General features: G+C 44.8%; 11 protein-coding genes across 11 annotated transcripts; 6 read left to right on the forward strand and 5 right to left on the reverse strand.

The window, feature by feature from the left end:
• Positions 1-109: 109 nt before the first annotated feature.
• Positions 110-4,018, reverse strand: V865_004433 (potassium/sodium efflux P-type ATPase, fungal-type; the record flags this gene model as incomplete). The annotated part of the gene is made up of 10 exons (XM_066228213.1): positions 110-256; positions 316-393; positions 468-674; positions 737-1,279; positions 1,348-2,496; positions 2,566-2,833; positions 2,892-3,101; positions 3,157-3,428; positions 3,490-3,605; positions 3,712-4,018. 10 exons carry the CDS (start codon positions 4,016-4,018, stop codon positions 110-112), a joined length of 3,297 nt encoding a protein of 1,098 aa, XP_066084310.1.
• An 859-nt stretch (positions 4,019-4,877) lies between these two features.
• V865_004434 (uncharacterized protein) lies at positions 4,878-7,638 on the forward strand (the record flags this gene model as incomplete). Its single annotated transcript, XM_066228214.1, has 8 exons — positions 4,878-5,040; positions 5,158-5,478; positions 5,540-5,953; positions 6,006-6,142; positions 6,218-6,312; positions 6,367-6,644; positions 6,712-7,058; positions 7,132-7,638. 8 exons carry the CDS (start codon positions 4,878-4,880, stop codon positions 7,636-7,638), a joined length of 2,262 nt encoding a protein of 753 aa, XP_066084311.1.
• Positions 7,639-7,857: 219 nt separating this feature from the next.
• Positions 7,858-9,842, reverse strand: V865_004435 (uncharacterized protein; the record flags this gene model as incomplete). Its single annotated transcript, XM_066228215.1, has 8 exons — positions 7,858-8,164; positions 8,226-8,332; positions 8,404-8,482; positions 8,544-8,590; positions 8,659-9,135; positions 9,209-9,457; positions 9,519-9,605; positions 9,672-9,842. 8 exons carry the CDS (start codon positions 9,840-9,842, stop codon positions 7,858-7,860), a joined length of 1,524 nt encoding a protein of 507 aa, XP_066084312.1.
• Positions 9,843-10,449: 607 nt separating this feature from the next.
• On the forward strand, positions 10,450-11,826 carry V865_004436 (uncharacterized protein; the record flags this gene model as incomplete). The annotated part of the gene is made up of 6 exons (XM_066228216.1): positions 10,450-10,622; positions 10,720-10,759; positions 10,828-11,094; positions 11,154-11,367; positions 11,427-11,487; positions 11,547-11,826. The coding sequence occupies 6 exons, from the start codon at positions 10,450-10,452 to the stop codon at positions 11,824-11,826; spliced, it is 1,035 nt and encodes a 344-aa protein (XP_066084313.1).
• A 415-nt stretch (positions 11,827-12,241) lies between these two features.
• On the reverse strand, positions 12,242-13,334 carry V865_004437 (uncharacterized protein; the record flags this gene model as incomplete). Its single annotated transcript, XM_066228217.1, has 4 exons — positions 12,242-12,472; positions 12,557-12,601; positions 12,661-12,754; positions 12,841-13,334. The coding sequence occupies 4 exons, from the start codon at positions 13,332-13,334 to the stop codon at positions 12,242-12,244; spliced, it is 864 nt and encodes a 287-aa protein (XP_066084314.1).
• Positions 13,335-13,819: 485 nt separating this feature from the next.
• V865_004438 (uncharacterized protein) lies at positions 13,820-15,990 on the reverse strand (the record flags this gene model as incomplete). Its single annotated transcript, XM_066228218.1, has 8 exons — positions 13,820-14,232; positions 14,304-14,637; positions 14,702-14,932; positions 14,990-15,199; positions 15,263-15,360; positions 15,426-15,570; positions 15,628-15,773; positions 15,843-15,990. The coding sequence occupies 8 exons, from the start codon at positions 15,988-15,990 to the stop codon at positions 13,820-13,822; spliced, it is 1,725 nt and encodes a 574-aa protein (XP_066084315.1).
• A 943-nt stretch (positions 15,991-16,933) lies between these two features.
• On the forward strand, positions 16,934-17,262 carry V865_004439 (uncharacterized protein; the record flags this gene model as incomplete). The annotated part of the gene is made up of 2 exons (XM_066228219.1): positions 16,934-17,030; positions 17,090-17,262. 2 exons carry the CDS (start codon positions 16,934-16,936, stop codon positions 17,260-17,262), a joined length of 270 nt encoding a protein of 89 aa, XP_066084316.1.
• An 83-nt stretch (positions 17,263-17,345) lies between these two features.
• Positions 17,346-17,696, forward strand: V865_004440 (uncharacterized protein; the record flags this gene model as incomplete). Its single annotated transcript, XM_066228220.1, has 2 exons — positions 17,346-17,379; positions 17,500-17,696. 2 exons carry the CDS (start codon positions 17,346-17,348, stop codon positions 17,694-17,696), a joined length of 231 nt encoding a protein of 76 aa, XP_066084317.1.
• A 581-nt stretch (positions 17,697-18,277) lies between these two features.
• On the forward strand, positions 18,278-19,666 carry V865_004441 (uncharacterized protein; the record flags this gene model as incomplete). Its single annotated transcript, XM_066228221.1, has 4 exons — positions 18,278-18,444; positions 18,500-18,899; positions 19,100-19,297; positions 19,364-19,666. The coding sequence occupies 4 exons, from the start codon at positions 18,278-18,280 to the stop codon at positions 19,664-19,666; spliced, it is 1,068 nt and encodes a 355-aa protein (XP_066084318.1).
• A 428-nt stretch (positions 19,667-20,094) lies between these two features.
• V865_004442 (uncharacterized protein) lies at positions 20,095-21,282 on the forward strand (the record flags this gene model as incomplete). Its single annotated transcript, XM_066228222.1, has 1 exon — positions 20,095-21,282. One exon carries the CDS (start codon positions 20,095-20,097, stop codon positions 21,280-21,282), a length of 1,188 nt encoding a protein of 395 aa, XP_066084319.1.
• A 657-nt stretch (positions 21,283-21,939) lies between these two features.
• On the reverse strand, positions 21,940-24,639 carry V865_004443 (uncharacterized protein; the record flags this gene model as incomplete). The annotated part of the gene is made up of 2 exons (XM_066228223.1): positions 21,940-23,273; positions 23,337-24,639. 2 exons carry the CDS (start codon positions 24,637-24,639, stop codon positions 21,940-21,942), a joined length of 2,637 nt encoding a protein of 878 aa, XP_066084320.1.

The raw sequence follows: 24,639 nt of genomic DNA on the forward strand, positions 1-24,639 counted from the left end.
ATTATTCAATGCATTTCAATTAATGATTATTCACTTGTAGATGAACATTTATATATTCGCTACATAAAGTCCCACATCGTATCCTCCTTCTATGACAATTAGCCTAAACTTAAACAGGAGCAATGGTATTCTCCATCTTCAGAGTCTTATCGGATGGACCTCTGGTAGGTACTGGGACATGTGTCCTTCTGATATAAATTCTCTTACACCATTTGTAAAGTTCTGTACAGCCCAAGTAGACGAAGATCATTCCAAACTATCATACCATAATATATCAGCAAAAGATATCATAGCTGTGAATGTGAAAATACTCACAACAATACCCCATTCCCACTTCAAGGCGCCATGTAAGAACACTTTATTGTTGATCACCGGAATATAAACTACTGGGAACTGTACATGTACGATATCATTTAGCGGATGTATCTATCACTTGATCAACGACAGTGCGGATTTGTATAACTTACAGTACCAAGGGCCAAGACGAATACAGACCAGAGTAAGACTTTATTATCCCTTAGGTTGACTTGCATGATACCTTTGCTGAGATGTTTACATTCCAATCCATGAATCATCAAGATGATCACCAAAGTTGAGAAACAGGTAGCTCTAGCTTGGAATACTGGATCACAGATTTCTGAATCACCTTCATTACAATATCTACCGAGGTCTCCCTAAGCGATTCAATACGATATAATCAGTATGACCATTCTTTATTCTAACTAATTGTACTCACCGGAAAGTAACCCCAAAGGACGATAACGAAATTGACCAGACTCAATGCGCCCATCAATACTCCATAAAACACTAAGTCGACGTAGAATTCCAAAGTAAAGATTTGATGGAAAGACGTAGGAGGTTGTTCCATCGCATCTACAGCGGTAGGTTCCAGCCCAAGTGCCAAGGCTGGAGGTCCAGCAGCAAGAGTGTTGATCCATAATGCAGCTACGGCCGATAGGGGGAATACAGATTGTCCATTTTCATCTTTGAATGCCAGACCGATCATCAATACGATGATTTCAGCCAAATTACCAGATAAGAGATATAGCAGGAATTTAGCCAAGTTTTTGAAGACCGATCGACCTTTTCGGATAGCTCGAATGATCGTACTGAAATTATCATCACTCAAGACGATTCTTGCGGATTGTTTGGCAACGTCTGATCCGGTTCCCATACCCACACCGACGTCTGCACGTTTCAGTGCGGGAGAATCGTTTACTCCGTCTCCTGTCATGACTGTCTTCTGACCTCTTCGGTGGATGGCATCGACCATTCGGACCTGATCACAATACGGCAAATATCAGCATCAGTCTCGAAGACAAGCAGAATAGGGAACTTCTTACCCACCTTGGTTTCAGGAGCACATCTGGCGACGACCAGAGGTAGCTCTGGCAATTTATCAATCTCATCTTCACTTAGCGCATCAAATTGTTGACCAGTCATTACAGCTTCCTTGGAGTACGCTTTTTCCAAAATACCAATGTTGAGTGCAATGGCAGTGGCGGTGGCGGGGTGATCACCAGTCAACATCCTAGGTGTGATACCGGCTCGAAGACAGTCCGCAACGGCACCAGGAGATTCCTTTCTTGGTGGATCGAATATACCAGCTAGACCCAAGAAGGCAAAATCATTTTCGAATTGATCTCTAGGCATGGCTTTGACTTCATCGGCAGATCTGGATGGTAACCTTTTTCCGCACAAGGCTAAAACTCTAAGACCTTGAGCAGCTAACGCATCCACTTTGACCATGATATCTTTCTTTCGTTCATCTGTAAGCTGTTCGCCATGTACAGAAGTACACAATTCGAAAACTCTTTCAACAGCTCCTTTGAGGAAACATTGTACGTGCGCTTCCTTGTTATCGTCCGGAACGAATCGGTAGGCGATCGACATTCTCTTGACCGTGGAATCAAAGGGGTGTTCGATGATTTGCTCGTAATGACCTCTTGAACCTGCAATAGGTGGTCGACCACTATGTCCCGATCGGACCGAATCCGCTCGGTTAGGGTTGGGTCTCGAATGAGTCAAGAACGGTTTTCCATGTCCTAATTTATGGGCAGCAACTTGTAAAGCAATCTCAGTTGGATCTCCATTAGCTTCCCAGTTACTTTCGTTATCGGCCGGTCGAGATAATGTAGCTTGATTACACAATGATGCACAAAGTGCTAAATCCCTCAGACCAATTTCCAGCTCATCTACTAGGACGACTTGTTCTTGCAGCGCAATCTCTTGACTATCAGGATCGTTTTCAGGTGTAGACTCTCCAGAGAGTTGCCTTTGTGGTTTTCGTTTGAGATCGAGGACCGCTCCAGCAGGTGAGATTTCTTCACGGTCGGATCGGACTTCACCTCGAGGATAGAAGGGATCGGATCCAGTCTCGAATGAATAAGCTTGACCTCGTCGGGTGTTCAAAGGGGCGGATTCGTTGGCTCGTGGATCAAGTGCGGGAACCCAGAATTTTCGAACGACCATTCGACCAACGGTGAGTGTACCAGTCTAACAATGAAAATCAACGGATCAGTGTCAGTCTTCTTCTTTGGTGTATCCTGTAACGCCCAGACTCACTTTATCCGAACAAACATTCTCCACGCCTGCTAAGGCTTCGATGGCGTCCATCCTTCTGACCAAAGCATTTCTTTGAGCCAGATCGGTAGATGCTCGAGCCAGAGTCAAACTGACTACAGCAATGAGAGAAGCTGGCAAGATTGATACAGCAGCTGCTACAGCGTATGTCGCTACGGATAGAGGAACATCTTTGAATCCGGTAGAAGCGACAACAATTATAGCGATTACGATCGCACAACCAAGTAGGAAATAGGCCAATTTGTTCAACCTATGAATCAATGAATCAGTATCAATCACCAAAGTCGCATGGCAAGATATTCGCTCACTTGATTTGTAATGGAGTAGTCTCGGCAACACCCATGATGACCTTGAATTTGTGCCAATGAGCGGCAAATCCGGTATCGGTCTTCTTGGCTTTTGCTTCGAGTGCTTCAGCGATTTTTCCGATTTCCGTGTTCATACCCGTTGTAGTGATCACTACTCTAGCTCGTCCTTTTGTGACCTGAGCACCCGAGAAGACCATGCTGAGTCGATCACTATTGTTTCGTGTTAGCATCTGGTCTTTTGTAAGACTGGATAGGAGTCGCTTACCCGACGGGACAATCCTCTTCATCGACAGGATCCGATTGTTTAGCCACAGGCAGAGATTCACCAGTCAAGAAAGCTTCATCACATTCCAGATTACTACAATGACCTTCAAGTACTCGACCGTCGGCTGGAACGATATCACCATTTTTAAGCAGTACCAAATCACCCGGAACGACTTCTTCGACGGCAATGACCTTGGTAGTAATTTCTCTACCGTCTGAAGATCGAATTACAGTAGCCTGAGGTGCACCAACGGACTCAAGACTTGCTACGGTCTAGAAAGGGAAATCCTCAACGTCAACACACAGTTTTGTTGTATGAGGATTTACGACTCACCTTTTCAGCTTGCCATTCCGTAATTGTTCCCACGGTAACATTTAAGACTACCAAAGCACCGATGACTCCACCACTGATCCAATCCATCGTACCGAATGAAACCGCCATAGCAGCGACTATACAATTCATAGATTAATGCTTGGTGAGCTTGGCGAGCTCTGATTTGGCCATAAAAGATATTTTTGGTTCTGGAGATCTATCTGTCCAAAAGAAGATACTCACTCAGAATGACCGTCATAGCATTTCCGATCTGCCTAAGTACGATATTGAATATACTAGGTTTCTTGGGTGGTTTCAACCTGTTTGGTCCATATTGCTCTAATCTCTTCCTCACATCAGACTCCGATAAACCTTTGGAAGCATTTGCTCCGAGGGCATCTAGTACCTTTGCTGAGGGAGCTGTATGAGGTTTGAAAGGTAGTGATAGGGAAGTGGCTGTCGCTCCCGTATCAGCTCGAGAAATCCCTTTCTCAGCATTACTACTATCGAAATTGTTATTCGTCTTTGTCGTATATTTCTCTGTTGTCATTATATATTATATAATTGGCCAGTCTTGATGAAAAGAAGAAAAGAAAGAGAAAGGGGATAGAACCCCTTTTTAATCATCAATTCTACATCTTTATATATCATCTCAATGTCGAAGAAATGTGTATGAGGACGATATTTGTCATGAATGCCAAGACGCCAAGTGTTAGTAAACGAGTAAACTTCTGACATATTCAAGTGGATCATGATCGTTATCAGACTACATCTCACTAAAAACCTCTGATGATCCGCCACGATCAAAGTCTAAAAAAGTCTAAGGAGAGATAGATAAGATGGGTATTCAGGATAACTCTTGGCACGGTCGGCAACGCACGGTGGTAGATTTCATTGGGTAATTGAGCAGAATAGAAAGAATAGAACGACGAGTTCGGGCATAGGGATGGGGAGGAGGGGTCTTGGCATCTCGTATAACGTGTGATGTTATTCTTCTGGACCGAGTGGAAAGGATCGGATACATGCATAGTGCTATATTAGCGGGGCCTCGGTAGCCTTTCAAGCGGCATATGGCCAGGAAAAGAAAATGAGATGGATGACGTAGACAGTTGGGATCTTGGCAATGACGAGGCTTCGATTCTTGGCATCAGCTACGGAACAACTGGGGACTGCCGGAAAAACAGAGGGATGCCCGATCGACCAAATCAGGCTCAGACTTTCCTCAGATTATCAGTCTCACTGGTTCACAACCCCCCTTCGGCGATGCCCGCAGTATCCAGCATCATGACCCTTCGCCGAGCTGCGATGTATCGGGTAAACAAATGATTTGTCGTCTAGAAATAGAATCACACCACTCAATCTCGAGTTGTATATGGGTTCATGAGCTCACATAGATGAACCAGCTGGAAATGGAATTTCCCGAAAGTGGACCGTCAAGAATTCCTACCACTCCCCGATCTGATCAGATCAGCAACGGGAACCCAACTTCAGCGGACAAGGGGAAAAGAAAGGCGGACGGTCAACATAGACCAAAGAATTTACAGGCTTGTGATAGATGTAGGACTAAGGTGAGTAAGGTCAATTCTAAGGCTGAGATATTATATTGATCGATGCGTCTACTCCTTGTGACAGAAAACGAAGTGAGCTCGGCATTTCTTAATAAATAGGAATATACCATGTTCTGATTAGATTTCAGGTGTGAACCTTTAGACACCCGACGAGACTTATGTCAAGCATGCAGCTCTGCCTCTTTGACATGTACCTTCGACCTACCTTTGACAGCTTCACGGACGAAGCGTATACGAAATGGACTATATCAGTCTCATGGGGCAGTATGGTCAATGGACGATACCGCACGTAGTCCGAGAGGTTTGGAACACAGTGAAGAAGGGAGGATGTACATGGATAGGGCAGACAGCGAATTGAGGCAATCTACTCCTACTGTTATACCTAGAGCTAGGAGTGTATTGGGCTTGACACCTTTGAGGGCGACGTCCACACGGAGAGAAGGTAAGTTTCCCCCGTCCGTCCGTGATACCACGCATTCATACTAATCCATTTTTCATTGCAGGTCCCACTTCGATATCCTATATCCTCCATTCCACTCCAACACTACCAATATCCTATCTTACAGAGTACGATGAACACCACAACCTATCCATGATCATAACGCCCCCGGACTCGGGAAACGGTTATATGCAAGTCACTACTCCTAATCGTCCTTCTCCAGATTCTTCAGATCCTCCATCTCATGTCATCGAAGCTCTCAGATCACCAAGTTGGACAGAGCTGGTCAATCGACTGGTGGAGACATTCTTAGTGCACGTTAGTCCGCTGATACCGATTGTCACAAGGGAAGATATGCCCGAGGTCACTCAGACTCTGTGTCATGCGATGGCTGCGGTCGCGGCTGCCAGGCGTAATTGTCCTAAAGAGATATTTGATTGTTTAAATTATATAGTCACGCAGGAGATGCATGAACAAGGTGAGTTCGCTGTCCCAGGGAACAATTTGGAACTGATATTCGTTTCATCTAGATACGTTGAGTGATCCAAGTCGTCAAAGCGTTCAAACGCTTCTGGTCACTTGCTTAGTCGATGAACTAGCGCTGCAAAGTGGGGCGGCGGCATCAGAAAGTGTATCACGGACGAGACTCGCTGGAGCTATCAGATTGGTAAGTGCCTCGAACCCTTACGGTCGAGCTCCTTCCTTTGCATGGAAGCGAATAACGCTGACGATGACTAAATAGGCACAAGATCTTTCTATGGATCAGTCGGACACAGGATATCCTGATGCCGAAGCGGATCGTAGGATATGGCAATGCGCGGTCATCCTGGATCAGTGGTCAGTATTTCGTATTCTCACTCACCTTACATAAGAGGCTCATGAACTCTATAGGAACGCAGCACGTACAGGCGTTCGACCTATAATACCGTCACACTCTCTACCATCTGATATTTCCGATATACCTGGCAGGAGGGAAAATACGTTCTTTGATCACCTGTTCACACTTACCCTTATTCTTTCGGGTATCTTGATCAAGATATATGGGCCTAATGGTATCAACAAGACAAGGAACCAGGAAATACAGGACATCCGGGTCAGACTGTTGAGGTGGAAAGAGGAATTACCTCCCATTTTGACTTTCAACGGGGCCTGGTCTAGTTTACCTGCAGGTAAGACATATTCCCAATTTTTCCACCTTCTGTATTGTCACTCACCTCTGCGGTTGAATTGATTTAGGCATCTTACATCTCTTGCATACGACTGTCACATTCCTTCTTTACCGACCTTTTATGCGTTGGTCATTCATTTGCCCGTCTCACATTGACTTATCGCTCGACATATCAGTGTGGGTAAATCTCAACCCAGCTACGAGACACGCACTGGAATGGGCAACGAACCAAGATGAACTTTGCGATTTACTATTTTTCGGTCCATATGCCTTGGGTCTCATGGGTTTGGTCCAATATCACTCATACGCCAGGCGGAGAGAATGGGATGGTGTTGTTATATTGGAAAAATTCAGGGAAACTACCAATAGATGGATAGAAGGTTGGGGAGAAGGTAGGATGCCTTTACAGAGTGCTGTGAGTATTTATATCTCATCCGGTATAACGGTCATTCTCATAGCATGTGCTGATGTCTCAATGCTTGGTATAGCAACTACAAGTAATCTCCTTATTGTATTCCTGCGCTCAGAAAGCCTCACAAGAGGGATTCACATCTTACGACCCAGTAGATACCTCCCGAAGGGGATTGAATCCCATTCCAGGGGTTTTAAATAGATTACCAGAAACGGTTGTTCACGGGGTAACATTTTTAAGAGATCCGACTCACCCTAAAGGAGGTGTATTGGTAGCTACCCAGAAGGCCGCTATGGAGATTAAGGATCTGCCGCCGGATACAGTCATTATTGGTGGTCATCCCAATTCTGGTTCTGCACAATTACCTGATTTATCGGCTATATTGGGTTCAGCACCCACTACTGCCGATCTATCTTCCTCTTCGGGGATACAAGCTGTATCATCATCAAACATTTCGTTCAATACGGCGAACATGAATATGAATACCGCTGGCGATGGAGGGATTACGATGTCAACGCCAGATTGGGATGCTATTGTGTCTAGTTTGAATTACCCATTAGGTAATAATCCGGATGCGAATTGACATAGGGATGTATTCTGTCGTTGTATATAATCAATGTATGTTGTCCCACCCAATTGAATAAGCATGACATACGATAGTCAAGTCATACCGCATAGTTCAAAACCCCAATGATAATCATTCTACACGGTATTGGAACGTGCGTAGAAAAACAATTGGACTGTCAAGAGCGAGCTACACCCAAATACAGATCTATATTACTGGTTCAAAATGCTATTTACTTTACAGAGTATACCTAAATTCCAATAATTCTTTATCCGTTTTATCCTGGTACCTATCTGGATTCTCGATAATCGGAATATCCGTATGACCTTCTCCGGCCAACTTCTCTGCTGACTCGACCGATCCATTACCTTCGATAGCGTTGGCATTCTTGTTCCCACCACGAGCTAATTCATCTCGTCGTTTGTTCTCTGCTATGTACATGAACCTCAAAGCGATGGAACCGGCAGAGGCGAACACCATACAGACTATAACGGCGATCCATGTTGATCGATATTTGATAGGTTTTTCTTGAGCGAAAACGAGACTGAATGAAGTGACATCTCCTCAGCAAGTCGTTTTCTTCGATGCGATCAAACATGACTTACTACGACGCAACGATGTTACCGACATTGTAACCTACAAAAATGAATCCCGAGGTAACTCCTTTTTTGGTGGCTCCTGCTGTGTTCGCTGAAGCCAAAGATAGGAGAAGCTGTGTATGGAGATGAATCAATCAGCATATGTCATACACGCTCATGCTCACTTGGATGAGATTAAACTCACAACGTAAGGAGCACCGAAACTTGCTACGAGGTAATAACCAATCAATGGACCGACGGTGGGATGCCATGGTGCAAGCCATCTGGTTCGCCCGAAACGTGATCAGCAAATAGCTGCAAGAGCATTGAGACGATAACACTCACACTACCAAAGCACCGACTACTACAGGTATACAACTAACAGGAAGCAACTATGATGCCCAAGCATCAGCCATGATCTTAGACTTTTTGTCCAATCAATCGAAACAAGGGAACTCACCAAAGTCCTTATATTCTTATACTTATCAGCAAAATACGAAAAGAAAGCAATGGTGACAACCGTAACGAAACCACCAGGAACAAGTAACGCAGTAGATTGTAAACTGCTATATCCAAAACCAGCAATGATCCTTGCACCAAAAGCAGTCACTGAACCATTGCAAATGTAAATCGCCGCTCCCATTAACAGGTACAACCAAGACTTGATGTCTAACGCAGCTTCGAGTATTTGTCGGGGTTTGATTGTCTGTTGTGTGTTTCCCCATGGGTTCTCTTCGAACCTCTTGATCAGAATCTGTTTCTCCTCTTCGGTAAAGTATCGACCCGGGTTTAAGGGGGAATCAGGCATGAAAAAGTAGATGACGAAACCCCATGCGATAGTTAAAGATCCGCAGAAGTAGTACATTGATTTCCAAGGATGAGTGCCTCCAGTTTTGCCGAGACCGATATTGATCAATGCTGAGAACATACTGAAAACCTATTTGACCAAATTCACCAATCAAATAAGAACAAGTACTGTACATCGAGGGAGGGGGAGATGCAATACGTACCCCAGTAGCCGAATAGAAGAAACCAATTCGTTTAGCTTGTTCTTGAGGTTTCCACCATAGAGCACAGACAGCTACGAAAGCTGGAGAAACGGCTGACTCGACGAATCCCAATATGACTCTTTGAGCAACGAAGCCAGGGTAGTTGTGGCATACAACCGTAAGGATACAGACTAATCCCCAGATCACCACGCAGACAGCAGCCGTTTTAGCAAGGGGGAGTCGAGCGAATAAGAGACCCATGGGTAAGACCTAAACCATCATCTATCAGCTACGTAGCAAGGCATATAGAAGATGGTAGGATAACGCTCACAGCAACGATATAACCATAATAAAAGGCAGCCGTAGCTGTACTGTACCGAGTAGTATATGTGACACCGTTGATCGTTCGTGTCAGGTCCTATGCATCATACGAATATCAGCTACGTGAACATATGAGTAGGAGTGAAGTGAGAATTACACTCACAAGGTCTTTGAGAATACCATAAACAGCCGCGGTACCCAAAACGGACTTGTCGTAATATTGCAGACCATAAGTGATCAACATGATGGGTAAGAGCAATCGATCGATCTTTCGGACTACCCTCTTCTCGGCCTCTCGGAGGCGTGCAACCTCACTTGAATCGACTGAGCTCATTTTCTGGAGTTGAGCCAAGTGGGACGCTTCGGAGATTCTATATTCTTGTAAAAGTATTTTTTTAAGGTCTCGCAGATGTGACTGAATGGTCGGTCGGTTTGCGCAATCGGTTCCCCTTCGTTTGTCAAGGAGGGCTTACGAGTCTTGATCACTACGTCTCCTTTATATGCCACACTTCTGAGTCGTTACGTCTGCTCAAATCAAATGAAGTACCCAAAAATTGGATAACCACAAGTATGAAAACATAGATTAGTTGAAATTGCGCTATTCCGATCGACCATCCGGATCTGAACACGGAGCTGATGTTGCATTTTTCATGTCTTTCCTTTTTTGGTTGGTGGAGGTCACACAGAATTATGTTTAACTCGCTCTGCTCGCTCTCATGACATACACATTGCGTCAAAGTTATTCCACGAGGGAAACTTCCGGAGAGGGCTGGTGGAACCATGTTGTCGGAAGTGTGGATTTTCGTAATTGCTTTAGGTATGCGGTATGAGCAATAGTGTTGGCGTATAAAAGTCTGTCAACCATTTATGCTGAGTGTGACAAACAACATACTTCTGTATACATACTTACTGAAGATTAATTCATATTGTCCTTCTGCAAAATGGCCATCTCCTACCCAATTCCGAAATGGGATCGACCCGCTCCAACCTCATACGACCTAAATTGGGCGGACCTTACTGAACTTCCACTCGACCTGTTCGATACTCCAGAGGGTAAAGCCGAACTAGTCAAGAGGGTCAAACACGCTCTGGAAGTTGAAGACCTAGGATTCTGGTCAGTGACCAATACTGGATTCTCCGAAGAGGAGATCGAACATCAATTCGCCATTGGACAAGCGTTCTACAACTTACCCCTAGAAGAAATCGAACAGTATTGATGCTAAGAATGGAGGCTATCTAGGTTATAGAGCTGTAAATATCTTTTTGCCATATACAGTACCCGCATAAAAAGATGAACGAGCTGATCAAATATCAACTAGGCATACGAAAGAACGATTAATGGAACCGACGTATTGGACAACATGGAATTGCTCAATGTACCCAAATATACTAAAGATTTCGCCGATACCCCAAGACATGAAATTATAAAAGCTCATGAAGCTGAAATATCCGATTTCCACAGAAGGTGTTGGTACGATGTCGCCAGAAAGCTATTCATCCTTTTTGCACTGGCGTTGGAATTACCAGAAAACTATTTTGTGGACAGACACGATTATGAGAAAGTCAGTCAGGATCATTTGAGATATGTGAGTACCCTTTCTTCTGTGTATGAATTATTAGGACTGATCAATGCATCCCACTGTAGATGATGTACCATCCTAGATCTGAAGAAGATGATGCGAAGTGTAATAATCTCTGGTCATGGGCTCATACAGACTATGGTTCTTTGACTTTACTTTTCTCGCAAACTGTTTCTGGACTTCAGGTGAAGTTTGCAGATGGCACTTATAGAGATATCAAACCTAAGAAGGGATCGATAGTGGTCAATGTTGCTGATACATTGAGCTTCATGACGAAGGGTGAGTTTGACAGTTCAACCAGAACAAGCAAAAAGATTTCTGATCAGGAATGATCATAGGTTACTTGAGGAGTACCATCCACAGAGTTACCAGACCACCACCAGACCAAGCTCACATCCAGTAAGTCAGCTGTCCGTCGAGTGTTTCTCCGCCTTTCAGCTGACCCTTTACACTTCCAGCCGAATTGGTGTCTTATACGGCTGTCGACCAAATGACGATGTACCCGTCGTAGTCGCTCCTTCACCACTACTCGACAGACTGGGGTACTTGACACCTGAAGACAAACTTGCAGACGAGAAGAACGCAGTCACCGCTGGGGAGTACGTAGCAGCTCGAGTCAAGGCAGTACATGGTGCAAACACGTACGGTAATGCCCCCGGGACGAAGTTCAAGCATGGTAATCTGGAAGTATTGGAAAACTTCGGTGAAGTCAAGAACGGCTCGGGGGTTTCTATTTGATTGTCGTTTAACATTTGTAGTCTCCGTATCGCTTTACATGTATCCAGTATGTCTCCGAACGAAAGATAGTCGTCGTTTCCCGATAGGGCAACTCGAATTCGAGGAAGTCAGTTTGAAGCTTGAAGGATCACTGTGGAACCTAAGCTAACTCATCAACTGGGGCTTGACTTCCATGCTATAACATGATATGAGCTATGTGATGTGATTTTTACGAACGAAGGCAAGGCGATTGAGTCGGTACTATTGCATGATCAGGAGGATTTATTACGGTAGGGATTGATTATAAAAGTCTAATCTATATGTAAGTACCTCAGACTTCATCATTGAGATTATACGAAATTATCCTACTTCTCCTCCGATATCCAAATCTATACAATCTAGATTGCCTCGCTCTCCGACGCCACAGTCCATTCCATTAAGCCTTGTCCACCTTGACTGGTTTGTCAGGGATGAAGAACCACCATATACACTGAATCATTCTAAATCCAGCTAAAGCTCCCAGAGCCGCTGCTTGACCACCTCCATCTAGGATCGCTCTCGATACGAATGCTCCGACGAAGACTGCAAGCCCACCTGCTATTCTGATATCTCTGGATGGAGTGTATTTAAAGGCGAATAACAGGGGGTCGTTGAAGATTTCCACCCACTATACAGGTAGTCGGACAAAATCAGCTCGAGCGAAACAGAGCTGCGAGTATTGCTTGGGAGATTGTTATGAAATTGAACGTACAGTAGTAGTTAACACTACAGTAGTATTCATAGGACTGGCGACACGCTGGAATAGAATGTACATCAGCATATTGTTCATCCAACAAAATAATCACACAGACTTACCTTTCCAACGATACCTTGTATACCCATAGTAGCAGAGATGAAAGCCAGCGCAGTCATTCCTAGCGGATTAGTCCATGAAGGGTCTCCTCGATGTCTACAGTCTCATGTCGATTAGCTCATATCCCCCTGATATACAATAATTATATTTTCCTTCCAAACGAAATAAACAAACGAACTCACGTAGCAATTCCATCCTGACCACAATAATGAGCCGCAAGGGAAGCAGCCATAGCCAATAAAGCCTGTATGAGCGTAGCAAGTACCAACCATGTTCTCCTCCTTGCACCGATCTTATCACCTAATCTACCTAAACTGGTCCCTATCCAGAAACTCAGTAAACTGGTCAAAGCTTGTTGATCAGGTTTCTGAAATCCGTATGTCCTTTCGCCCAATGGTGAGAATGTCCTAGCTATGGCTAAACCCAATTGCGCTACGTTTCCAGTCTGGAATCCACACCAGATATAACATGCTGTAAAGGATGGTGAGGATGTAAGACCAGTGAGGAAACATGCGTAAATCGATATCAGATTGGTCGAATTCGGCGCATCAATCAAGTTCTGGAACCTTGTTACCACTCGTTGCGATATAGGAAGCGATTGATTGGTCGGAGTTGGAGTGGTGGAGGAGGAAGCGGAAGGTGAATCTTTGGTAGTGGTGGGCAGCGTGTCCGCCATGGCGACCAGGGACAAAATGTGCTTGTAAAGATGCTTTTGCAAAGCTATAGAGAGAAAGAGATGACACAGAGTCGATGATTGTATATACACAAAGGATGAAAAGATGCGATGAATGAGAAAACTAATCAAGTTCGCCAAGAGCTCCTCTTTTTAACTTTTCTTTCAAACAAGCATGGTCTTGTTGACCCAGACCCAGCGATAACAGATCAGGCAGTTTTGTAATGCCTATTAGGAATATCTGTAATACCTGCACCCCCTCCATTCATAACATTACAAAATAAACATAAGTGAGTAACCCGAAAATCTCGGCAAACCTTACCGTAAGGTCCGGATCCAATCTGCAAGTGCTGACGTGCTTTGACGATCATCCAAATTATCTGGAATAGCTTGCTGTTTCAGTGGAGTCAATTACGAGATATCTATGCATCTATAGGTTTGCCATCTCTTTCTTTCAGTCTATGTATTCTGTTCTCCCCCGTGATCAATCACTCTAATGTAGGTATTCCGGAAGATAAAGGCGGGTTCGTAGCTGGATTGCCCTCAGCATCTCTCTCTTCTTCTTCCCAATCATCATTGATTGGATGAGTTTTATAGGCTCCTATACCCAACAACAGCGATACAAAACCTAATCCACCAACCACTGCCAGAGTTGTGAACGCAGCTCTACAAGCTACTACATAAGCATTTATCGCCTTTGCTCGCAACTCAGGCTCGAGGCTGTTCAGATACGATAACGATTCCCTTATTGCTCTGATGGTTCTCTTTGAGCCTTTCCCTGTGATATTTGATCGGAGTTGTTGCAGTAAGACATTCTGAAGTACAGCTTGAGAAGTTGAAATTCCAATGACGCCGCCCAATGAACGAATCAAGAAGACCATCGAACTTGCCGAAGCATGTTCTGCAGTTCGGATAATCAGTATGAGAAGCTAGAGCAATCCTCTTTTGGTTTGGATTGGTTGATGTACTTACCTGTACCGGCCATATCCAGAACGTTCATCAAGCTCGATATGAACCCTATACCCATTCCTAGATGGACCCAGATCAAATGAACACCAAATTGCAATTCACCTTTCCCATTATTATCTTCAAAACTCAAAGCTAGGAGAGCGAGGGTTCCGCTAAACAAGATGAAAGCGCCGAGCCGTTGAGTGATATAGGCATGTTCTCGGAATCGGTGTAGGAATATCCCAGTCAACACTGAACCGATAGGTGCTGAAAGAGTAGGATATAGTAATCGCCTGGATGCTACTGATGCTGTAGTCAGAAGGGTGGATTGGAAGAACAGGGGAATAAGGTATAAGGACTACAGAGATGCTCGAGCGATCAGTATTGTTACTTTTTGTACGTTGAGATTGACGACAGCTTACACCGAAGATAGCCATTGATGCGAAAAAATTAAACAAGACCAGACTGGTCATATGTCTATCGCCCAATAAATTGAGAGGTAACACAGGTAGAGGAGCTTTCTTCTCGTGTCGGAAGAATGCCAAGGTAGATATAACAACTCCGCAAAGCGCGATGGGGATCAAAGGACTTTTCCAAGGTATTTCGTGTCCACCAAGATTGGTTACAATCAACAAAAGCGTAATTGCAGTCATCTACATCAAGGTGTCAGCCACGTTCGTGATTGCTGTAGTATGAGCAATCCGACTGACGATCAATCCACTTCCGAAGTAATCAATATCGCTGGCTCCTATTTTACCTCGTTGTTCACCTTCTTGCAGTTCTTGTAATTTTGGCCTCACTTTCGCAAGGAAAACCGCCATACCGAATACTCCAAGTGGTACAGGAACGAAATATGCGAATCGCCAACCTATCGTGTCCGCCATGAATCCACCTAGAGTCGCACCAAATGCAGCTCCCATCTGTGCAGAATGCGCAATCAGCATGTTAACGCGGGTGAGAAATAATATATTGTTGTTACGCACCCCGAAAATGGTATTATTGAAAGCCTGATATAACGGCCTGAGTCTAGACGGGAGGATATCCCAAGTGACAGCTTGTGCACCAGTGATGAGACCAGCACCTAGCAGAACGAACATTGTCAGTCAAATTTTGGCCACATGATGAGATTTAAGCCCATGGACTCACCTCCGATACCACAAATTGCTCGAGCAGCTATCATCTGACCCAAAGATTTACTCAAGCCACACAACAGACATCCCAAGGTGAAAATTATGACGGCGAACAGGTACACCGTCGTTCGTCCAAATAAATCCGATGCTCGTCCATAAAGCTGTACCGAGATTTCAGTCAATTCAAATCCTAAGGGGTTGGTTAGTATCCTACTCACAGGAGACAACGCGGTCGAAACGATCAGATAGGAAGTAGCCACCCAAGCTATATTATCACTTGCGTGAAACTCTGCTCCTATCGATGATTGAGTCGAGGCAGCTATAGTGCTTTCGAAAGCAGCAAGTAATGTATTCGACAGTAAAGCTAAACCAACGTTACAAACATTCCCATCAGTTGTTCAACTTGTGCTGGAACGGCCAAGAGTGAACTTACCAGGCATAACTAGGAAATAATCCAATCTGGACATGAACCCAGGTTCTTCCCTCTTATGTCTTGCTTTGGCCAGCAAGGCCGTCCGCTCAGACATGAAGGATGCGGACATCGAAGGTGGAGGCTCGCTCTCATGTTCGTGATTTGCCATATTGTTGACTCTCTCTATCTCTTATTCCTTTGAGTCTCTTTCTCAGTCGACAGTGGTGTACACAGGTCGGATCGGTAAATGTCCTTTGATATTATTTATCTTTTATCCACAGAGCAGTAAGTCGGATGATGTGCAGTAGGTGTGGGGCGATGATCGATATGATGAGTTGTGAGAGTACTGATTATGATGTCGAGATGATCAATGATTACATGATCTGTCTATCCCTCCTCTTCTGGGTTTTTCTTTGATGTTCTGACGTTATTGATCACGCGAAATCAAGAGTCGGAAATTTGATCAAATACAGATATCTAAGTAGCTGACAGTTCTCTTGGCTACCCTGAGCCAGTCTACCGCAGTGGTGATATCAGGAACTGTTGTATGATCAATGAGGGTAAGATATACCTCTTAGAAATGACAGTTTGGTAGAAGTAACCAAAAGTATCTCCGGTTTTACATCAATTCATTCACCCTGAGGCTGATTGCTCCACCTACGTACGTGCACCCTTCAAGCCTGCATCCTTACCGTATTTACAGGACCTCCAGACGTCAAAATGACCAAATTTCATCTCTGTACCTTCTCAAGCGAAGGAAAATTCGAGTATGGAGCGAAAAAATCAGTTGCGTTCAATCACGACATCCGGCTTAACCTTCAATGTCAAATTGGTTATACAGGGTTAGAGTCGGTCATGACCGCCCATCTCAGGGTAGTGATAAGATCGTTGAGAATAGGTCCTTTGGGATTTGCTTCCGATACAGGTATTTCAGTCACCTCCGAAAGGCATCCGGTGAGGTGATGCCTCCACATCGCATAAGTATGCGAAAGCAAACAATCTGTGGATGAGAGTGTACTCACGACCCAAAATGACAGCTAGACATCGATAGAGTCCCTAATCGCGTAGCTATCCCCTCCAATTGGTTGAACCAGCCATACTCTGCGCTCATCATGTCCGCTTCCACTCAACGAAAAGATTTCTCCCTCGATGGTTTATTCGGGGTGAAAGGGTTAGATGTGGTCATCACAGGTGCAGGAACGGGAATTGGTAGGTCAAAGAGATACATGCATGGTAGAATGAAGCTAAGAGGGTCATCGACTGCTCAGGTCTGTATATGGCCAAGGGGTTTGCCGTCAATGGGGCTATAACACATATCGTTGGACGTAGACAAGCCAAGCTGGAAGAAGCTAAAGAGGTGATATTGCAACTCAACCCTAATGTCGTGAATCACTTGACGAGCGCAGGAATTGTTGTACCCATCTCACCTTACCAGAGCTAGCTAAACGTGGTCTCAAACATTCTCGGTGAACACGTCTTTACCTTTCAGTCTCTGTGAGGGTAATAATCTCGCTTGGTTCGACAATGTCTGATCCTAACACTCATCAACCGGTTACAAGTTGCTGCTGGCCTTGACGACTACACGGTTGAGGGTTAATGCTTTACGTTGTTGTTACCTATATATAGGATAGTCATGCAATGTGACACTGATGCGTGCTGCTGTATCATCGTAAAACAGGCTACTTCCCTTCCCAGATGCAAAATCCGAACAATCCCAATGGCATGTTAGCGAGATCCAAGGAATTGGTACCATTGAAAAGAGGAGGTGAAGAAGAAGATGCAGCAGGAACGGCAATTTGGCTAGCAAGTAGAGCAGGTAGTTATGTGGACGGTCAAGTTATACCTCTGTCCGGCGGGAGAGATTGGGGATACTGATTGGTTATATAATTAGTAAATTATGTATCTTCATGAGTTCCATACTACTTGTCGTATGCATATATGTCTGAAGCTCAATCTCGATTCATGCATACTGTTGATCCCGGGCGACCATGTGACTTCAATTTTTAATTGTTTAGTCCTAGTATCTTATCACATGAGACATCCTGCTAACACCCTAAGGCAGTTGCAAAAGTCGGACCATCGATCAGCATGCGCCATGCCTTTTGGATAAAGCTTGTGAAATTCCGATCAGCTCATATGGTACCATGTATTGTCCAACACCAACTCCGAGAACAGACTCGCACGCAATCATGAGAAATACCATGCACCTTGTCTGGTACAGAACGTGTGGTTGACGAGTCATCGCGTCATGTCGATCAGGTCCGGCTCCGAGAATCCGAGAATCCACTCCGAGTAAATTAGGGTCAACTCAAATCACACAATTCTTCACCTCCGAAACGACATGTTTTTGGCTTTCGTCATAGATTGCTCGGATTTGCGTATATGCATATAGATTTTTGACCTGTCAGTGACTGGTATGGATATTGGACATTCTCGTCGGAAGATCAGACCCTCAGATGGTCACTATGCTGAGTGGTTACCTACTGGCCGTCTTTGGGCTCTGCGCTACTGCCCTCGCTATACCATCTCAAATCCCCTTTTCGTCTATTGAGAATGTTAGGAAGATAGATACCTGGGCATTGAACCCTACTGGAGATGCAGCTGTCATTCGGGTTAAAAGTGGGTAAGTGATCTTACCGATAGCAGAGTGTCAGATATTGATTGTTATGATGATTCAGGTCTCAACACGAGCTTCACCTCCTCGCGATCAATGCTCAATTCACTGTACCATCAGTCTTATATGATGCAGCAAATGCTCAGGCTAGGTATACTTTCCTAGATGACCAGACAATTCTGACTGCGACGCCCGAGTCCGAGGGTCACGAAGGAGTATGGGATTTGACCACACAGACACTCAACTACACGACACTCCCACCGGCTTATCCACCTTCAGCTAGCAAGCACAACAAGCTCGGCGAAGTGACTTTGGGCAGCGATCTGAAAGAGCTGGTGCACTCTGCACAAGCGGGTGTACTAACTGTGGTGCTTCCTGAAAACCTCGTCCTAATTGAAGTGGCTCAGCACGAAGAGGGATGGACGATCAAGGGAGAACCACGATTAGTGAAGCACAAGGAATTAGTGAGCACATACGGTCCTCGTTTGCCTCGGAAAAACCGGCTAGCTGATGGGAGTGCTGTACGATGATGTAGGAGATTGAAGGTGTGACTAGTAATGGTACGCATTTAGCGTATTCTGCAAGCAATCATACCGCTTCATTCGTATGTTCCCATAACATCATTTTTGTTGGATACAACTGAGCTGAGTTGTGAATTACACAGATTTATTTATTTGACCTTCGAGATACTTCCTCGTCTCCGGTATTACTTCGTCACTCCACCAAGTCACAGCTGACTTCAACGGCGTTCGGCAATGGCGAGAACATTGCTTGGTTGGCAGATCATCGATTGTGGTTATCCGTTGGAAGAGACCAGGGGGAAGTTCAGCTGAACTTCGATCTCTCCCCTGAGAAGATCGTTGTGAGTATCCCCTTTTAGACTCTGCCAATACTTACTGGGCTGACGACCATTGTGGCGTTGTGATAGTTCTCAAAAGACGGGGAGGCGATATACCTCCTTGCTCCTCATGACGATCAACAATCCCTATTCCACCTCTGGACGCCGTCCAAGTCTGAAACAATACCAATCACGCCGGTCAGGATCCCGTCCAACGGTACGATACACTCCGCCATCCATGTGGGGATTACACCACTTGATCATGCCCATCTGATAGGTATCAAGAGTGATTCGGCGAAAGGCGAAGGAAAGGAATTATGGGTCATCAGTCATTCCCCTCATGAGGATCCGACGTATAATTATGAGAATATCAGATTGACTTACTTCACCTGATTGTGCTATGTATGACTATGTCTATGACTATGACCACTGAATCCACTGTGATGTGTATTGTCACGCTTGGATCGTCACCTTCATTTAGCGCACGACCAAGCGAACAATGCATCACAGGTTGTTGGCGCACTGGCCACCCATCAATCAGCAACCAATCAATTGGAAAGAAGATACTAAACATCGATCAATGCTCTATCTCATCTTCTTGATATCCTCTTCCTCCTTCGCATGGTATAAGCTCATTCTCACGGGCACTCAAAATACCACGCACTGTACTGAGGCGAAAAAAAAGGTCCACCCTCACATCAACGTTGAGTAAGTTTGGAGCGAGCCTTGACAGCCCATTGTCCGTCTCTATAAAGCTGACTGTACATCGTCAATTCTTTCCTTTAGATCTTGAATCATTTCTCACATATCGCCTTGGAGTAATGACACTCAAATCGACCCAACCTTCACTCACCGACGCCATACCTTCCGCATCTACTCATGAATCGTCGGAGGCTTTACATAGTTGGAACCAGTACACTTCGACCTTCCAGCTCTCCACCATGGAACCATTGGAGTCCATCAGACACCTCATCTTTCAAATCCTCATTGACGAGATCCCTCTCACTCTCATCAGAGTATCCAAGCATTTCTACGATACCATCACTCCGAAACTGTATCAAGTCGTCGAGCTAGATAAGAATAATACACATAAGGTGTTTTGGGGGATGTTAATCCAACTGAAAGAGAAGGTGGATAATCCCAATTCCAGTCCAAATCAACCTAAGACATCTGCTGAGAGTACTGGCAAGAAGAAAGAGAAGGAGCAGAAGAATTGGAAGATTGGAGAAAGAAAGTTGAACCTACTTAAGATGATTCAATATATCACCTTTGAAGATTCTCAAAGTGTCGATAAGTTCTTCAAGAAAGTCAAAATCTTCGATTCGATCAATCATCTCAATGGTCTAAAAGAATATCAACGAATCTTGACTTCAGTCAAACATGTAAGATTTGGTAAAGATTTAGTCGGATCATTATCAACCGATTTCACAAAACTTCGAAGATCGTTTTTTGATAGATTAACATATTATGGACTGGTAGATTACCTTGAAGAAATCATGTTTCATGCTGAACCTCTTTCGATCTGTCTGGAATGGCCAAGAGCATGGGAGAGGGACGAAAAGTTCTTTGACGTTGAAGATGATAATGATCTTTTCGAACCGACCTTGGCTTATGCAATCGATGATGTTCTTGAAGAATTAATCAAACATAATGGCAAAGGTAACAAATTGAAATTCCGAATTCACATTCACTCATTCGACTTTGACGAAGCTGTTTGTATCTTGAAGAGATTCCCATTGGATTACGAATTGATCTTTGATTTGAATGATAAACCAGGTGGAAGCACTATTCACCATTTGATTGACGAGATCTGGTCACATTACCTTTTCAGCGGATTCGAAAACAAGCCCAAGATCGAATACTTCATATGGGAGATGGAAGGTTTGAAAGAAGAATTGGAAAAATTCAGTAGGGGTAAGGAAGGGACAGTCCAAGATGATGATTTCATTTCAAGAATTCATACGACTGAAGAAGAAGAGCTGTATTGTCCTTGTGATTCAGTTGAATGATCACAGTATTGTATCAGGATTATTTGGAAATGAGAATTAGAACCGGACGGAAAGGAAAGCAAAGCAAAGGAAGAGGAAAATAGGAGCAATTGAGTGTCTGCAAACAAATCCCGTTTGAGATCGGTAGAGGTGTATACCAAACTATATACCAGAGTGTAGTATGTATTCATTCCCTGGAGGAAGCTTATCAGTTCGAAAACATGTTGTATTACTTCACTCATCTCGACTCGATCGTATGAATTTTATGTTCATTTCCACTGACCACTTTCACTTGATGTTGACTTGTATGGACAGCCAAAGTTGAAATCGAGAAAAGATCAATTGCTAATGTATGCCATCTGCATACTCGCCAACCCCATGCACTGCATTTACTCATTTTACTGATATGTAATTATACACACTATATGAACTTTTATATCAAGTTGAATTTTAATTTGACTTTGATTATTGATGATTTGACTGTATTCTGTATTTTGCACTTCGCTATGCCACACTACAGTATGGAACTGTAATCTGCGGCTTCATTGTTATCTTTACTATTCAACCTCACTCAGACCCCATGGTTTCCGCTCGAACACCATACCAAGAGGAATTCTCCTAGCTGAACCGAGAGTGCCTTCAGTTACTATACCTGTACTCATACCAATCTACCGTTGATCAATAGCCATATTCACCTTCATACCCCGTATATCCCTGTTGTTGATCATTCTGCCAATTCTCATACCCAGGTTGTTGTTGTTGCAAACCATAATATCTCTCGTCATATCCATTGGCGGCCTGCGTTTGATAAGGATTATAATGTTGAGGGTAATATCCACCTTGAACCATATTATCCATATCCGTGTGATTCGATGAAGTAGTCGTCAAACTTGCAAAAGTGGGTTGACCAGCATTATTATCTCCCTTATCATTTGCTTGATCCGACGTCGGAGCAGAAGGCGATTTGATTTGAATTTTCTGACTTGGTCTAGCAGGTGCGAAGTAGTTCATCTGGCCATTACCTGTAGGATAAGGTGAGAGTGAACCTCCATTGTATGGTGATCCCCTCCCATCGATATACCCATTGACATGGACCTGCTGAGTGGGGTAAAACTGTTGAGATCCCGAAAATGATCCTCTTTGAGAGTGAGATTGAGCATATTCGAAAGATTGTGGTTGCGAAGGATAGAAAGGTTGGATTGGTGGACGTTGGGTTTGGGTTTGATTTTGAGCAGGATACGATCTGGGTGCACCGGGAGGATAGAATGGCCTGGATGGGCCATTGTTACCATTAAGATGGACTTGAGGAGGTCGAGAGGAAGGTACGAACTCGGAGCCCATACCATATCCTGAAGGTGTAGGCACCACATTTTGTTGAAGGTGCGATTTTTGAGGGGGATAAGGATGGGTAGGAATAAATTGGCTGTGACTCATGCCGGCGCTGCTCATTGAGCCGTTCTCGGAACCAGGTTGGAACGGTGAAGGAGTGCTTCCATTCGGATACATGGAAGTCGGTGGGGGAGGGGCGGAAACTTGAGGTTGGTAGTGAGATTGCTGGGTAGGGACAGGCTGAGGTGGAGGGACGGGCGAGGTGTACAGGATAGCTTGACCGGATGCATTGAGTTCAGGTGTTTTCACAGCAGCCGTTACCGACTCTGTAGCAACTTCAGCAGGAGCGCTGTTCTGCTCAGTTGGGTGAGATACAGCAACTTCTACTGTATTTGTGGAACCAGGCAATTTGATCGTGACAGCTTGAGAAGATTCACCAAGTAGATCGTCAGCATCAGGTCGAGTCGATTGCTGCTCCGCTTTCGGTGGTGGCACGATCGTCTGAGTGAGAGGGGTGGAGGCGGAAGTGGGAGCGACAGCGGGTGCAGGGGCAGGAGCTGGTGTGACGAAGGCGGAAGATGCAGATTTGGCAGCGGCAGCCGCGTTTGCGGCGAGGTTCGCAGGGTGGAAAGGAAGTGAAGAGAGTGGTTGTCTGAAAGGTTGACCGAAATGACCACCTCGAGCTGTACAAATTCCCTCTAATAATCAGTTCAAGAGCTCTTCCGAAAGGCCATCGCACAACTCACGTCCAAAGCCTCTTCCTCTACCCCTGATTACACCCCTAAGTCCACCTCTTGGCGCAACTGCAGGTGAGACAACAGGTCTCTTTTCCTTCTCAGTCTGGATCTGTTCAAACGCTTCATGACCCCATTTCTTCTCTTTAGGCTGTGTCGGTGCCGTCGTCGAGGCAGATTGGGATCTTTCCTTTTTAGCCAATTCTTTCTCCAACCTATCCATAGCCAGCACAGGTTCGTCTCCATCCTCCTTCTCAGATTCGACCGGTGTTTCAGCGGTCAATTCTTGTCCTTGGGCTGTACCGTTCTGTTGTTGGAAACGACCGAATGGCGCTGATAGGTTATTGGCAAAACCTCTTCCACCTCTACCTCTAAATCCACCTCTGAAACCTCCTCTTCCACGCCAATCAGGTAATCCCCTTCCACCCTGAGCTGAATACGCCTCTTGAGGTTGAGGTTGGGGATCAGACCGTTGATCGTGTGTCCAAAATTTACCTTGTCTGGGGACGACCTTGGGATCATCATTGACCACCGATTGACGTCTCTGTGATTTCGATCCTCTTCTACCTTTTTGATTCGGTAGAACGGGAGGTTGGGACGGAGGAGGTGATCCATCAGCAACTAACGGAACGGTATTCTCTTCATCCGCCTCTATTTCCTTGTTTTTAACTTTGGCATCTGTGCCAGCTTTCGCTGATTCCTTTTCTTTCCTCTTCGTCTCCTTCAATTCTGCTCTTTTCGCTTTCTGCTTTTCTTTCCTCCTAGCTTTCATCTCTTCGTACCGCTTGTTTTCCTCCTCTGTAAATTCCCTTTTCACTCCATTTGGACCTACTTTCCCTTTGCCTTTTTCTTTCCCGTTATCTGTCACCTTGGCAGCTGATCCACTTTTATCTGTATCAACCGGTGATTTCCCAGTTTCCTCCTTCGGTTGAGGCTCATCTTGCTTCTTTTCTACTTCTTCCTCCTCGTCTTCTTCTTCTTCCTCTTCCGACTCTGGCTCGGAATCCGAAGCAGACGAAGGATCCGTCAAACTTCCATCGCTCGCTGCTCCATCCTCTCGTTCCGACTCAGAGTCGGCTACTCGTCGTCTTGGTCTGGCCTTTGTCTTCCTCCCTTTCCCTTTCGATTTGGTTTTAGCCTTTGTTTCTGTAGGAGACTTGACTTCAGTTGAAGAGGCTGAAGCTGGAGGAAGGGAGACAGGTTGGGTTGAAGGTGATGCAGATGGGTTGATTGGTGCTGGTACAGGGGAAGATGCAACGTCGGAAGAAGGGGTATCTTTGGTAAGTTGGGTATCGATAGGGGCGTTATCTGTCAT

This window comes from Kwoniella europaea, chromosome 1, assembly GCF_036810445.1.
Source record: "Kwoniella europaea PYCC6329 chromosome 1, complete sequence".
NCBI lineage: Eukaryota > Fungi > Basidiomycota > Tremellomycetes > Tremellales > Cryptococcaceae > Kwoniella > Kwoniella europaea.